The sequence below is a fragment of the Brachypodium distachyon genome, chromosome 2 (genome assembly GCF_000005505.3).
Source record: "Brachypodium distachyon strain Bd21 chromosome 2, Brachypodium_distachyon_v3.0, whole genome shotgun sequence".
In the NCBI taxonomy this organism is placed as follows: Eukaryota; Viridiplantae; Streptophyta; class Magnoliopsida; order Poales; family Poaceae; genus Brachypodium; species Brachypodium distachyon.
The window spans coordinates 7,198,996-7,215,077 of NC_016132.3; the positions used below are offsets into that span (position 1 = coordinate 7,198,996).

Consider the following 16,082-nt stretch of genomic DNA (forward strand, 5'->3'; position numbering starts at 1 on the left):
CCACTCGCAACAAGATTAAACACAAGCGTCGACAATCTAGATCTGAATATCTGATACTTCCTACGCGACGTGAATTTGTATAAGAATTTATATAAATCCACGTCATTTATTTTGAGACAGAGAAGTACATATTTAGTATTCCCTCTGTTCCCAATTATATACCGACTTTATTATAGATAACTGCGCCGTTTTTATGCTAGCTCGATTGAGCAGGGGCACACCTACTGACTGACGTGTAACAAACAGGCGTTGATCCCTGAAACCCAACAGCAACGAGCTACTACATAAGGATCACTTTTTATGAGCCATACTTGGGTCGTCTGCAACGTACGTGGAGGAGGACATGGTCCATCAGTTCTTGCAGGGTGGGCCGCAGACGCCGAGGAAGGTGTCGGTGCACTGGAACAGCTTCTTGGGCTTGGAAGGGTTGTGCTTCGCCTTCGATCCCCTCACGGCGGTGCATTTCTTGCAGACCGGGTCGCACTTCTTGACGACGTCGTCGCAGGTGTAGAGCCCCGAGAAGGAGAAGTTGCAGCTGCTGCAGCAACGCAGCTTGCCCCCGTTGGTCTCCCTGTTGCCCTTGCTTTCCCCCACCGCTGCTGCACGTCAGCGATTCGCATGTCAGTTCATCACGCACTAGCTCGTTTTACGCCATGGAGCGACCGGTTAATTTCGAGGAGAGAACGTACCGTTTTCTTTGGCCACGGCCGCAAAGATGCCCATGACCAGGACGGCATGGAGAACCAGCAGGATCACCATGAGCGTGCTGCTCTTCATCGTTGCAGACAGCTCTAATCCCCTGCTGCAATTCCTTGCAGAATGCTCAATGCTCTTTGTTGTTATTTGCAGATGATTGAGGAGGAACTCCATATATAGGTGTCGAGATCGTAATGTGGCAATTTACCATGAAACAAGCGAACGTATTTCTTCTTTTTCCGTGTTTTGGGATGTAAAGTTGTTAGGCGGCGAGCCACCTAGTCTTTTTTGAATCGTGGCTACGCGGTTTTGCCGGTTTGTGCAATGCATCTGTGATCTTTAATGTCTTTTCGTCAGCATCAAAAAACACAGCTGGGGTGCAATATATATAAGTTAGGTTCAGTTCCAAATAACTTGACTTTTCGCGAAAAATGAAGTTCAGTTCGAAATAACGACCGTCGATCGGAAGTAAAACGGAAGGTGTCACCACAGATCATGTGCCAATGACTATTTACAAAGAGACGCAAACTAACCTGCTAAATGCACACTTGTGCAAGAGTGTCAGACAAGTCGTGTAATGACATGCAGTACTCCCTCCGTTCTTAAATGTAAAAAGTTCTAACTTGATTTTAAGTCAAACATTTTAAAAAAATTGAGTAAATTTCAGAAAACCTAGTTTTTGAGGCAGTTGTCTACCGAACCCCACTTGTCACTAATCACGTCGCGGGAAACCCGCCGGCGGTGCGAGAAGGGAGAAGGCGGCCGCAGCAAGGAAGAGCGCGCGACGACGAAGGAAGGATGTGGTGGGGAGGAGGGTCCGACAGTCCGACCGAGAAATGTAGATACATTCAAATTTGACTAAATTTGAATGCATATATACACTAAGTCATGTCTACGTGCATCCAAATTTTGACAAACTTAAGACATCTTTTGTTGGATTGAGGGAGTAGATATGAGACGGGGGCGCTGAAGAGGTATCACGTGAACCTTGTGTTTCGATGAATTATGCATGCATACGTAACTTTGTATAGTCTGGATATGAAATCTATTGTGTATGTTGGTAGATTTTTAATATTAGAATATGTTCTTTTATATGTATTCGGTTTTTAGCTAGCATTGTACTTTGTATACGGGCGATAGTGTACGTATGTAACAGTAAAGCTGGGCGTACATAAATGCGAAAACAATTACTCTTGCCAGCTGCATCTGTGAGGTTTACTACGCCGATGGTATTGCTAGTACTACTTGCCTGTGCGATAGCATGTGGTAACTTTAGCGCGCTCTTCCTTTCACTTTTACACGTTACTCGTACATTTTCCCTTTTCTTTTAAACTCCTGGTGAGTAGTCGATCCCCTGCCAGTCTGCGTTATAATGAAATTCTGAAATTATAGCCCTAATAACTTTGCCGTGTTAATGATAATTTGTTACTATAGACTCTTATAGTGTTCCAACTTTCTTGGTGTTCAATTTTGTTCATTTTATTGTTGATTTTGTTTGTCCTTGAAGACTCTCTAGCTCAAAAATACTGAAGCACTGAGCTAGGAAATCTCTTGCGGAGAAGGGAATGGAAAGGAGCTTCTCTAGATCTATGTATACTCCATCATGACTCTCTTTTTTGCGCAAATGCTGCTCCAACCAAATGGTAAAAAGACATAAACCAAAGCAGTGTTACAATAACAGTACTCCATTAAATTGATACTCATTCCCACAGCACAAGAGCCACTTACACCTAGCATTATTCATGCCTCAAGAACAGCACTACCACTACATAACCAATAAGAACTCAACACGTAGTACGACCGAAGATAGACCAACCTAATTGGAAAACAACAAATTAAACGTCCACACAAGAGTGCAAGCTGCTAAACTGCACAAATAAAAACGTACGCGCGGCGTATAGCGCCCAGGGAACCATCATGCATGCATGCACGTGTACTACGTGTATAATAGCATTACGGAACGAACCAATTAACCATGCACCGCTAGCAGAGATCTAGCATTTCTAGCTTGCGAAAAGAGCCTTTCACGGCTTGTTGGCGCGCTCGACGACGGCTCCGGCGGCGGGGGATCCGGGCATGCCACCAACGCCGCCCATGCCAGGCAGGCTGCTGCCGCCGCCGATTCCAGGGAGGCTGCTGCCGCCGAGGAAGGGCATGCTGCCGATGCTGCCGAAGCCCGGGGTGGCGCCGCCGCCGCTGCCGGGGAGGCTGAACCCCGGGATGCTGCTGCCGGCGCCGGGCATCCCGCCAAACGCCGGCGACGCGCTGCCCGGGAGCCTGTCGAAGGGCGGGAACGTCGTCGGCTGCAGCACCGCGTCCTTGTTGCTGCTGGCGGCCTCCGAGGTCGTCTTCAGGTTCCTCGCCTCGGTCGCCACGGCCAGAACGGCCAGGACGACAACGAGCAGTGACACCATCTTGGCAGACATCTCAGCTGGAAAAGAGTGCTTTGCTAGCTCCTGAAACAAGTGTTGGAGTACGCGGTGTGTGTGTGTTGGGGCTTTGGTTGCTGGTGTGTGTGGGAGATGGGATGGGAGGAGGAAGAAAGGTGGCGAGAGGATTTATAGCGGGGCGCGGCAGAGCAGGGCAGCGACATTGAAGAGGTGTGGCACTGGCAGCTCATCCATCGGCCGGAGCGACGGTAGGTGGGGGAGCGTTAAGGAGACGAGTAAAGGAGGGGGGTACCTGCTGCTGTTTACTGCGCCATCCTGTGATCTCCATTAATACTTTTGCTCTTACAGGCCAGTGCATCAATTGGGCCGGGGAGGAGGAACAGAGACAGAAATTGTAGATCTCTGGTTGTGGTTGGGAGCTGCTATATCTATCTAGCGCGCGCGCAAGCTGTGTTGGTTTCAAAACTCAGGAAATTTGAGCTATAGCTAACTTTGGCCGCTGGATTCATTAGGGTGACAAGACACCGACAAGAAAAGGGAGCATTGCTCTAGTATTTTTTTTACAAATAAATTTCAGAAAACCACAGTTTTGGGGTCAAGTGTATCGTCGAACCACACATTTTGAGTAAGTTTGTCTTAACTAGCCTGAAATCGGGTGGTTTTGCTGTTTGGCATCCGACAGGTGAGACTGAAGCGACCGCCCCCGTACATAGGTTTGATCTCTGTGCTTTAGTGCTAGTCCCTGGATCGACTCACTAGCACACGCAGTTTCAAGATGTAATATCATACAACAAAGGTCTCAATATTACAACGTATCATCCAGAATTTAAAAGTACTTACAACTTGCATAACCCCACGGGTTAGCTGGAAATAAAACAACTGCTTAGCAACGGAAAGTGAAAGATACAAGGACATATCAACACCACCATGAGAGCATGTTGGAATATAGGCCCGTAACCCAAACAAGCGGAATGTACATCTTACTCGTCGCCGGAGTTTCCTGCATCATTAAACGATGTAGCCACTAGGGTCAATACATTGAATGTATTGGCAAGATTCACCAAGTGTTATATCAGAACCTACCAAGTATATGCATAATGTGGCAAAGTGGGGTTCAAGGCTGCATAAAAGATTAGTTATTTAATCCTATCTTTTAAATCAAATAGAATTTTATCACTAATGGACATGGGGTAGACACACCCATGCTCCTATTAAACTAAGGACATTGAGTAGACACATCAATGCTCCTAAACCCAAGTTCAAACCATTCATTTTATTTGGAAATTAGATTGAGTGAGACTTTCCTTACAGCTCCACATCTAGTTGCTCAAATTGTCCATTGCCGGGGACACGGCTAAGTAATTAGTTTTGACGCTCTCGAGAGTTTGTACACATTTCCCAGAAGAAACCCGACGTGTTAATCCCTTGCTGTCCTCAGGACAGAGTAGCAACGGCATCGATTACGAGATTTTCAAAGGTAATTCCCTAAACCACAAGAGAATCACGCTCCCCCTACACGGCTACCTCAGTACAATTCCTCGGGTCTAGGTTCATACAACTTACTCTTGTCTCGCCAAAGCCCATATAGCATTGTGGTTGTACTGGAAGCTGCTAAATAGGAAACTAGTCCAGTCTCGGTTACCCCAGGTGGCATTCCACATTTGCAACGTAGACGCTCCCCAAATCCACGGGAGAGACGTCCATGGACGATCCATTCCCGAATCCACGGGAACTCGACTCAGAGAGACCCATAGAAATGGACCTGACGCTGCTAATCCTCAAAATCCCCAAAGCAGCCCACCCAGGATAGTTTATTGAATTAATTGTTTTGCCTTACACCTAACAAAACATTTCATATATCCAAAAGCATAACAATATCATAATGTAGTTATTTCCCCCGCGATACTACCATAGCCTAGCATTCAACTACAATCGATGGCAATTTTGGTAGCAAGGTAATGGCAAAGGTAAAACTATACTACCTGGGATTTATAGCTATCATAGAGGTACCAGTAATATTCATAATGCATCTAATAAAACATCTAGCGCATAGTAAAATAATTGGGAAATGATCAAAGTGAACTTGCCTTGTCCAAGGTTGTGGTAGTTCTCGCACTCTTCGCAACAAGGTTCACAATCCACACAATCTAAAATAAAAGAAATCACACACAATAAACACAACATTCAATACAAAAACATGCTATGATGCATATGCCATGACGATGCACACTTGGTTACCTTTAATGTAACAAGTTTTGTTTCTATTTTGAAAAGTTTTTCAAATGATTTGGACAGATTATACAACATCAAAGAGGTAATTAATATGCATGAAACAAGGATAGGATTTAAATTAAAAGATTATATTGTTTTTTTCAAACATAGAGAAATATTTAAACTCGTAGTGTCATGTCATTCATAAAATAATTTTCTCTTCTGGTCCAAATGGACAAGAACATGCTCAAATAATTTTACAGCAAGCTAACAAGCTCAAAACCATTTTGAAATAATTCATTTGAAATTCAAACCATATTCAACCAATCTGTAATTTTCTTCTGGCAAAGTTGTTCAAAATTGAAATTGGACTGTTCCAAAATATTCTACAAGTTGTGAGGATTCCAGAAAGGTGTGGATCATAATTCGGCCGAAAATTAAAAAAAACCTTTGCCACGTGGCAGTGCGGCATTGGTCGGGTTCGGGCTAGGGTTTACCCTAGCGGCGCGGGTGGCCAGACGGTAGCGGCGCGGCGGACGGTGGAGCAGCTCGGCGGCGACGGGCGGCGGGCGGCTCGGACGGCTGGCGGCGCGGGCGGCGGCGAACGGCGCGGGCAGGGGGCGGACGCGCGGGCAGCTCAGGACAGAGCTCGGGGCGGACGCGGCGTGGGGCTCGGGGCGGACGGCACGGGCGAGCGGCGGCGGCGCTGTGGTCGACCAAAACCAAATCCGGTCACGTCAAAACCTGCGGGACGGATAGGGGAGCAAGGGACGGGCGGCCTACGGATGAAAAGCTCACCGGGGTGACGGCGGTTTCGCGAGGACGGCAGCGGACGGAACCTTCTCCGGCGAGAAATTAGACTCAAACCGAGGCAAAATCGGGCAAAGAAGTTTGGGGAAAAGGTAGAGGAGGCCGAGAGCTTCAAAGTGACGCGCGGGGTTTCGGATATGGAGTCGTGTGCGCGGAGGAATCGGAGCGGAGGCGTGGGGTGGTTTTCGAGCGTGCGTGGCGTGGAATCCGGACGGCAGTTGGAGGTTGAAGACGATGGCGGGGCCCGCCTGGCAGTGGGAGCGTCCGGTCGGCTCGGGCTGGTCCGGTCCGGTTTTGCTTCGGTTTTTCTTTTCTTTTTTTTATTTTCTGTTTTTGAACCTCAAAATTGATTCAAAGTTCCAAATCACTCCAAATAAATTGCAACAAAATTTGTAAAATAATATCTTCATATGATATAACTTTTTGGACAAAATTCCTCAAAATAAAATATTTAAAAATACATTTGCTTATAGAACGGCTTATAGGGCCTTTTAGGCTATCAAAATAAATTATTTTCAAAATAATTTCAAAAACAAAATTTACGGGATAGCTTTATATATGCATTAAATCCCTTTTTATGCCAAAACACCCATGGGTTAAAACACAAATGCTTGAAAGCAAGATCAAAGCCCAAAATCAAATAAAAACACTTTTGAATAGGGGTTTTCAGGGTAAATTTTTGGGTTTTCAAATGTGATTAAATGCAAGGGCGACATGATGCTTATGATATGCAATGCATATGAAGGGTTTTGAAAATTGGGATGTTACAGAGACCCACCTGTAAGGAAACACGTGAAACCGCAAAACTACCCGGTTTTGGGCTACTTGAGACAAACTGCCTCAATATGTGTTGTTCTGCAGACAGTTTGCAATATAAGTGTGGTTCGGCAATACAATTACCCAAAAACGGTGGTTCTCTAAAATTTACTTTTTTTTACTTCAGTCAAGAAAAAATAACTTTATTCCTCAAAACAGAAAAATTAACAGTGGAGTGGTGACAGTTGGGTAGCTAAATTATATAAGGAGGTGAGAGAATGGAAAAAAAACTATTTGGAGGCCTAATTGATTTTCAAAGTGAGAACTGTTCGTAAACAATATAGGACTCTTATACTTGGAAACACAAAAAAAAATTGGAGTAAATTCCAAGAAACCACAAGGTTTTAGAGCTAGGATTTCAGGGGGCACAAGTTTTGTGCTTTGCAACAGAAAACCACGAGGTATGAGTCTAATTGTTTCATAAAACCCAAATGACCCGGTTTTGTCAATTTGACAGCAAATCCGACAGGGGCGGCCCACAGCACAGACGTCACGTCAGACGAACCCTTTTTTCCCCAGCCCCTCACCCAAATCTATATTTGCACCCAACAACAAATAACATTTTCCCCGAAAAAAAAACAACAAATAACATAAAAAACAAAAAATTACCTGGCTGCCTCGGTGCCTCCGTACCCGCGGCCGCGCCTCAACCGCCGCCGCCGCTCCCCGCGCGCCGCCGCTCTGCTGCCCTGTCCCCATTCCCAGCCCCGCCTCGGGCCGTCGAGTGGCAGGCGCGTGCGGTAAGCGGCGGTGCGGGAGGGGCGGCGAGCGGTAGTGTGCGGCGCCGCGGGAGGGAAGGGGAGGGTGGAAAGGCGACGCCGGGGGACTGGGAGGAGCAAGGAGAGGTGGCGCCGGCGGGATCTCTATGCAGGGAGGGGTGAGCTCAAGTCAGGTGATGCTGAGGGAGATGGCTTCGGGGTTCGGGGTTCGCTGGACAGGGAGATCAGGTGGCGGCGGTGGTCGGCCGGAGTCGGTGAAGATGAAGGTGGCTCCCGGAGTCGGTGAAGACGAGGATGGACAGAGGTGGTAGAAGGGGATAGGGAGAGGGTCATGAATACAGAGGAAGAGGGGGGGCTATGTGAATAAAGAGAGCGTCTGAGCTGTGGGCCGGCCCTGTCGGATTTGCTGTCAAATTGACAAAACCGGATCATTTAAGTTTTCTGAAACAATTAGGCTCATAACTTGTGGTTTTCTGTTGCAAAGCACAAAACTTGTGCCCCCGTGAAACCCTGTCCCCAACGGATGTGGTTTTTTGAAATTTACTAAAAAAACTGCTCCCTCCGTCCAAGTATCAAGTTTTACACTTGCGACCTGAGGCCGGGCCTCCGATTTTTTGAGCCCGAACCAGCTAATCGCTTGGCGGACAGTGATAGGCCAAGCAGACGTTTAGCCAGAACACAAACCAAACAGTGTCTACGAACATCACAGGGTAGTCTACAGGCAGGCTATGTTTGTTCAGGGTTGCAACAAAACATACACTAAGGGTTAAGGGTTTATTGTTCGAATTAAGTAGAGTAGGTGCATTTTTGTTGGTCAGACCTCGGACGACTACGACAGTTGCTGCACATATTATTAATTACTAATATACAGTAAAATATAAACCCGCTTGCTCGCCAACAACGAACAGTCTTGGGGTTGGGTAAACAAATGTGGTATTTAATGGATAAATTCAGATATATACCTTAGCTTGCATGCCTGGTTCCGCATATATAATCCTTAGTTAGTCATGTCAAGAGATCGATCCAATTTTAATAGCACTAGCTACTTACCATAAATTCGGCCGAGCTTGAAAGGACTGAGCTGCAGTAAAGTGCTTTCATTTGGTGACTCCACCCAAATCATCATTGCTGTTGTTTGTGCTAAATTTGACTTTGTGCTTCTTAGGAATAAAAACACAAGATGGTACGTACTGCTGGCACTGTTCATTCATACCACACCCGATCGTCGATCCATCGACCGGCCCCATACCCCCATGTAGTTTTTGGTTTAAAGATGGTGGACTCGTGGTAGGCGACATTTTGAAGCTCGAAACATCATGAGCATGGGCGACATGCCCTGAGGAACAGGGCACTACCATCATACTCCTTCTACCAAAACCCCTCATTTTGAAGCTCGAAAAATTGCCGAGGTATTTTACGCATATCGCCAGCTCTCCATGCATGTTCCTTAGAAAAATGCATGGCGGCGATCGAACTGTTCGTCACGGCGTAGATTCTTTCTGGTGCATTAATTTGTTGGTCTCTTAATTGATTACTACTCCTAGCCAGAGAGCTCGAGCGGATTATATAACAGTGCACACCAACAAGACCGTCTTTGCTACTACACGTCATTCGGTTAATCCACTTGTTATCTCGGTCAAAACCTTCGCTAACGCTTGAAGGTCAAAAAGATCAACCTCTCATTCGATCTTATTTGAACGATATATATTCGCATCTCCATCAAAACATGACTGCTCTGATCACAGTACGTCGGTGGATCTTTTGTACTGGTACTCACTTGATTCCGCGGAGCATGCAGTGGCACACATAAAGATGACGCGACGACTTTATGGCACACGATGGAGTCACGCGCGCTAGCTAGCACATATGCATGCGCCTACCGGCCATCTGTAAACCGGATTTAGTTAACTCGCGCCTTTGCCAATGGATCGATCAGGGAACGAGCTGGAGCTGTGGATCGCACGATCAGGAAAGAAAAGGTGGCGACCAATGGAGGAGGCCGGAAGAGGAGATCTTCAAGTACTAGTAGCTAGCTCGCCAGTAGAAGTAAAGTGGATGAACAGCTGGCCTTAATTAAAAATTTCTCACCGGCCAACCGCCTCTGCCCTCACTCACTCGTCCCTCGAGATCGAAGAGATTCAACCAAAAGACCGATCTGATGGAAAGGGCAAAGACAATACACTTAAAGCAAGAATAATAGTGAGCTATAAGCTAGCTACAACAATTTAAATACTATATTGGTGTTTAGTTGGAGGAAAAAGAAGAGGAGAGAGAAGAGAAGTGGGCTGTTAACTAGTAGCCAGCTGCAACACGTGCTCCTAGGCACCCCGTGAGACCGTAATGTGGACCTGCTATTAATAAAATAGTGTTTCTTATACCCAACTTATTATACATGCTAGTTATTATATTACTTAAAGATGACATGGCAAAGCTTACAACCAGCAGCAGGCTATAGTTATTAATCTTGCTCTTCTACTTTAACACGCTTTAACACTCCTCCTCACGTGTGGCTCCCTCAGGTCTAAACATGAACCGAAAGTGGGCTGCAATTTTAATTGCGCTAACCGGGTCTCGAACACGAGACCTCTTGGCTTTGATATCATGAAAAGCTTCATGTTCTAGCCATCGCAACCAAAAAGACCAATCTGATGGAACGGACAGGGACAATCCACTTATACTTCAACAGAAATTACCTGCTTTCGTTAATTTCTGCAAGATTTTGAAACGGAGCTGGAGCTACGTACTGTACTCAACTCACTGGCTAGCGTCATGGACTCATGGGGCTCCCTCCGGCCCACTGGCAGAGAACGCATCCTGGTCGTTGTCATTTCTGCTTGCTGTACTCGCCCACCCACGCTACAGCAGTAAATGTGGACAGGTTGCTATGCAGTACACTACCACTTCCCTCGGTTCAACGATATTTGAGTCTGTCACAACTGATCGCTTCAATTTCTGCACGGCTTTATGTTTCCCCCAACGCATAATTTCTCAGCATGCCATGGTAATTATCCTGAACTTGGTAGGCCCAGGCAATTCATTTCATCTACTGTACTTACTCCATGTGCTTACAGAAATAGCAACGTCAAGATTGGATTCTTCCATCCCGCAAAAAAGAAGAAGAAGTTTGGTTTCTTCCTCTCTTTTTTGAAACCGAACAAGATTGGAATAGAATAAAAAGAGGTGTTCGTTCGCCCGAGATCAATTACCATGTCTTCTTACCCGTAATTAAGCTCGACGAGTTTTTCAGAACCAAGCGTTGGAGCAAAGCGATCTCGGACAATACAGATATGCAGTGATTTGCATGTACCGTACGCAATAGCATGTACGCCGCTAGTAGCTCGACAGACGATGTTACCTGGCATATGTTGGCCCGGCCGGCCGTTGGAGCACGGTGTAGACCGCATTTACTACTGCTGCTCAGGGCTCCGCTCGCTCGTCTGGAATCCCTTGTTTCGTTTGTTTCTTTCTTTTCTCTTCTATGGTGCAAAATTTAACAGAACGGTTAGCCCGCGGCGCGCCTCGCTGGCATGCAACTAGCTAGCTGGGCGGCACTTTGAGATACCCCTAACCCTGACCATGCATGTTAATTGTTGCATGTCGGATGGCTGCGATCCACGACTACACGTCAGTACAAAACACTGCGGATGCGCACTGTGGTAAAAATCGAATTCTATAAATAAACAAATTCAATAAATAAAAAAGTAAATTTGACAAAACAATTTCACAAAACCATATTTTTGGACAGTCATCTCACCGAGCCCTAGTTTTCGTTTATTTGTCCGCAGAACAACACATTTTCGGGCAATATGTCTCAACTCTTAAGTATACCAAAACAGAAGTTTAAACCGGTTTGATAATATTCCTTACAGGAAGGCCCCACATGTAACGTGCCACCTCGACGTAAACCCGACCTGACACACAGAGTAAGACGCAGGCTAATGTTGGATTTACGCCGACCTGACACCTGACACATGGGGCCCACATGTAAAGAATCATGTCAAACGGGCTTAAACCCTATTTTGGGCTACTTGAGACTGTCCGGAAATGTGTGGTTCCGCGAAAAAAATAGCGAAAACTGAGACTCGGTGAAACGATTGTTCCAAAAGCCGTGATTTTGTGAAATTTATTCTTTCTGAAAACACTTAATTCTGACATCCTGGCAACTTGTGGTTGTGGGCAGCTTAAATCATTGAAGGTTCTAAATATTAAAATTTATAAAATTAAAACTAACTCGAGGTCCTCGCAATAATATCAGCTCAGGTATTTTCACACCTTAATTTAGGTTTGAATAAAAATTCCTGCTCCAAATGGAGCGCAAGTCGCAAGCCCAAGCACGTTCCAAATTTCATTATTAGGCTCGACGTTCTTCCTGGGCCTTGCCTAACTGCCTTCCACCGCAGAAGAACCTGACTCGGCCCATGAAAACAGAAAACAGGACGAAGTAGATCTAAGCAAGCCGCATGATGATACCAAAAGGCGGCCCATGGCAGCGAGTTGTCACTTGTGAAAAATTAAGCAACCAGCAGTCTGAAGAGGACCCCTCAAAAAAAAAAGCAGTCTGAAGAGGACAATTAGCAGCAGCAATGGCCACAAGACTACAACCGGACACAGTTTTACACACGTAACACGACTAGGACGACGATGACACTGCAGACGCATCAGGATCGGACGCCTTATGACTGGAAGCCCGTTCAATCTATTGATGGACCATCGTGGTCACCCGGCGCCATGGCCACATGGTAAGCACCAGTGGTTGCGACGCCGTTCTCTCCCATGGCCCCATGCATGCACGCGACACACATAAACAACAGGAGGACCACGGGGTCACTGTTGTTTTAGGCCCGAGTTAGCGCTCGCATTAGCAGCAGCCTGAGATATAAAAGCCAATCAAACAACAATCCCCCGACGTACGTTTACTCTCGTCAACTTCCAAATTACTCAGGCGCCGGTGCAGAACGGCAAAGTGGATGTCGGCAGCGCGTTATTGTTAGTACTAGCGGATAACGGAACCAAATCTAGAAAGGGGCCGGGTTCCTGCGTGTCGCGCCCATGCTGACCGCGCGGATTGTTTGTCCGTCGCGCGTGGCACGAATGATTCGATGGCGCGCGACGCCACCAGGCGACGGGCGGAGCCGCGGAGGGGGAGAGACACTGCACGCAGCGATCCAGGGCGCTGTCGCCGAATCTAGAGGCCAGAATGGCCGCCCGACGCCCGAGACGCCGGATTGAAAACGCCAACGCTAACCACGGGTTGACCCGACTGACCGGCCTCGAAAACCGCGCCTCCTCGCGGTCACCCCCAGCAAAGCAGCTACTGGAACTCAAAGCCTTTTTTCCTTTTGTGTATGACATGTGGGTCCCATTGGCCGTGGGGACCTGCCTGTCAGTCTGTGTCGTGACGGGTCGCCGGAGCGCCTGCCTAGGACGCTCTTGCTTTGGAGTTTTGAGCGGTTTGAGGCGATTAAGCTCCAGTGTCATCATGAGCTCTCGTGATGATTGGATGAGTAGGCCTTAATTAGATTTTGAGGCCACTCCTAACCTGCCCGGCGCTACATGGGTGGGAGGCGGTCTTATCCATGAACCCACCCAAGATGAGCTAATTAAACCTTGTTTCTTGGCGCGTGTCACAGGCAGGTGGCCCAGGTCTCGTCAGCCCTAAAGTCCAAATCCATTGGTGGGGTCCATGCTGAGCCGTGGGCCATCGCGCATTTCAGTTTCACCTGTCGTAATTAAGCTGTCCAAAACATCATAAACTCGACCGACCAAGTGGGCCGGCAAAGCCAAATACTCCACTCGGCTCGGTACCGTCCAAACGACTGTTTCCCGTCAATCAGTTTCTCGACCGGGACATGGTCTCTTTTAATTCACGAGCAAAGTTGGCGTCTGCACCTACGCACCAACTCGCGAAAAGTATATATACACCTTGTGTGCAGTTTCTTGTCAGGCTTCCTCTGACCCTGTCAAATGCTATACAAGGACTAGCTAGCAGCACCAACTACTGCATGTCTGCATTCCGTCGGCTATACACACCTTGAGTACATGTCTACATGCATGACGACGCTAAACTACGACCACAAAACGAGGCGGCTTAGCCACGTTTTTTGAAGTGATCCATTCCGTTTCCGTGCCTGGGAAAGTTGCCAATCGGCGACAGGCCGATTAAGGCTTCTTCTTGGTCGAGTTGAGTTTGAGCCGGCACGCGGCAGCGGCCGGTCAGCGCGTGCCAGTAGGATTTTCGTTGGCAGTTGGCACGTCCTGGAGCCAGGCCTCCACGGTACGGCAGGAGAGATACTCCAGATGAATGAATACTTCTGCATTGACGGATTGGTTGACGTAGTAGGCGCCGGTCGGAAACCACCAAGGAGTTCTGATTGTTTCTGGCACGTGTTAAATGGCCGACCATTACAGGAGCACTCGGATTTGGATGTTTCAGCAAGTTCTACCTAGGCGCCCAATACAAATGAGTGCCGGCCTAAACAACTCTTGCTTGGCACGACACAATTGCTAACTTGCATGTACTAGTACTAAATTTAGGATCACTATTGGTATATATATGGTGACATTATACATGTACTCCTATTACACCATCCGTAAAACGACTCCAAGCCAATACGGAAACGGCTGCATAGTCTCCTAAATCCCTCGGATTAAGGAAATCCATCCATGTATCTATGGACGACACGGAACCTACTTATAGAGCAGTCCATATCGGACAGGATGACACTCTACGTCTATATAAGAAGTCGGAGGACTTTGCATAGGAAATTACATATCCAATGGAGGTCACACGCACAATTGAATCGCAACGTACACGCTCGCCCCTCGCCAATTATAGATCTCATATAGGGTAGCCTCGACGTGTAATTTATCTGGCCATCAATACGTAGCACAAGGAAGCAGTAGGGTTATTATCCGTGGGCTCAAACCTACATGCATTGGTTGTCGACAATATGTATATGTAAGAATGACGATGTATGAATCATCAACGTCTACAATGTCGGGAATTCACAATAGTTTTTAGCTGATACAAACTAGGATGTGAATTCAGGTCGTTACAGCTATAGCATTGAGTTTTTTTGCCTATCCGAAGTTGTATAACAAAATTGAAATTTGGTGTAGTTATAGATGCATGTGGTGTGCTTGTGTCCACGTCCGTCGTTGAAGCCATCAACCCGCTTGGATAGTCTCGCAGCCGACTGCAATAAAACATGTATCTATCTACTATGCCAAGAAATTGGAATTTCAAATTAATCAAATGCTTCAGAGATTAGAAAACTACAAGTTCAACTTTGATAATTGTGAGGTGCCAAATTTGTGTCGCAGTTCGAATAAGCTGCTATTCACAATTGAATGTGCCCTTTTTTCAGCTTGTCGATCAAATTTAGATTTCAATTTTCGTGACATTACAAAAAAAATGGTGTATATATGTGGCGAGTGTTTTATGAAAAAATAGCATGTCTCATCTAGAAACAAGCAATGCCAACCATTGATGCTTCAGCCTTTAGGGCATCCACAAATCGGGAAAACTGCCTCTATAGATGTTTCTAAGCCATTGCACCTTTTTCTAGCTACCTCTAAGCTTAGAGTCACCTTTTACCTTGAAGGCAACCTTCAAGACTAAAGTTATTATGGAGCCCACTTGTGAGACTTTAAAGCACCGAAGTCCTAAGATAACCTCTAAAACGCTATTCACTTGATGGTAGGGACCACCTTAGAGACATCAATTGTATCTATACATTGAAAAGTTTGATGTAAGAATAGAGATGGATTGAAGGTCCCAGCTTAAAGACTGTGGATGTTCTTAGTAGCCACCCTTCGGCAAATAGGTCATCTATATAAGATATATTTCATGAATCATGAAATTTATATTTAAAATTGTCAGAGATTTGACTTTCTGGATCCGTGGATTCACCCTCTCATCAAACAAACATGCACGGTGACATGAATCTCACTGGGAAAAAGTCAGAAGTTTGTTTTTAATAAATGTAATGTGATATCATGTTTACCCATCCAGCTGTAACCGTTTCCTGGAAAAATATCCAAAAATGTTCCTCCCCTCATTTTCACAAAGGTTGACGTATTTGGTTGCATTAAGACAACATTCTAATAACAAATAACTTTATTAATATGTAATTATTATGATAGGAAACCATAATTATCATCAAGAACTTTTGAGAGTGAATATATTGATATAAAGTTTAGAAACACATATTAATAAAGTAATTTTCGGTCAAAGCCTTGTCTTAACATAACCAAATACGTCAAACTTTGTGAAAAAAGATGGGGTATATTTTATAATCCTACCATCTTAATTTTTTTTGAAGTTATTAACAATGCTCTTTACAAAGACATGATGCTTTTGCTTCATCATACAATGGAAACTATGTACAATGGCAACGGAAAACATTTCAATGGTCCATTTGCCAATTTGGCAAACTTC

At 45.9% G+C, this 16,082-nt stretch overlaps 2 protein-coding genes across 3 annotated transcripts; both read right to left on the reverse strand.

Moving 5' to 3' along the window:
• Positions 1–28: 28 nt before the first annotated feature.
• LOC100830615 (Bowman-Birk type wound-induced proteinase inhibitor WIP1) lies at positions 29–905 on the reverse strand. 2 transcript variants are annotated; one of them, XM_014898857.2, is made up of 2 exons: positions 690–905; positions 29–596 (listed from the first exon to the last, which is right to left on the reverse strand). In XM_014898857.2, the coding sequence occupies exons 1-2, from the start codon at positions 868–870 to the stop codon at positions 352–354; spliced, it is 426 nt and encodes a 141-aa protein (XP_014754343.1). In that variant the 5' UTR covers positions 871–905; the 3' UTR covers positions 29–351. The 2 variants fall into 2 exon arrangements, with proteins under 2 accessions (XP_014754343.1, XP_003566371.1); XM_003566323.4 differs by having other exon boundaries at positions 29–599; positions 690–870.
• Positions 906–2,362: 1,457 nt separating this feature from the next.
• Positions 2,363–3,251, reverse strand: LOC100832431 (MFS18 protein). Its single transcript, XM_003565539.4, has one exon. The coding sequence runs from the start codon at positions 3,120–3,122 to the stop codon at positions 2,721–2,723; it is 402 nt and encodes a 133-aa protein (XP_003565587.1). The 5' UTR covers positions 3,123–3,251; the 3' UTR covers positions 2,363–2,720.
• Between the last annotated feature and the right edge of the window lie 12,831 nt (positions 3,252–16,082).

Bases quoted from the DNA above. Each gene is read 5' to 3' on its own strand.
- LOC100830615 (XM_003566323.4), bottom strand. From the start codon at position 870: ATGGAGTTCCTCCTCAATCATCTGCAAATAACAACAAAGAGCATTGAG. The intron at 600-689 runs GTACGTTCTCTC...GCTGACGTGCAG, and splicing joins GGCCGTGGCCAAAGAAAACG to CAGCGGTGGGGGAAAGCAAG.
- LOC100832431 (XM_003565539.4), bottom strand. From the start codon at position 3,122: ATGTCTGCCAAGATGGTGTCACTGCTCGTTGTCGTCCTGGCCGTTCTG.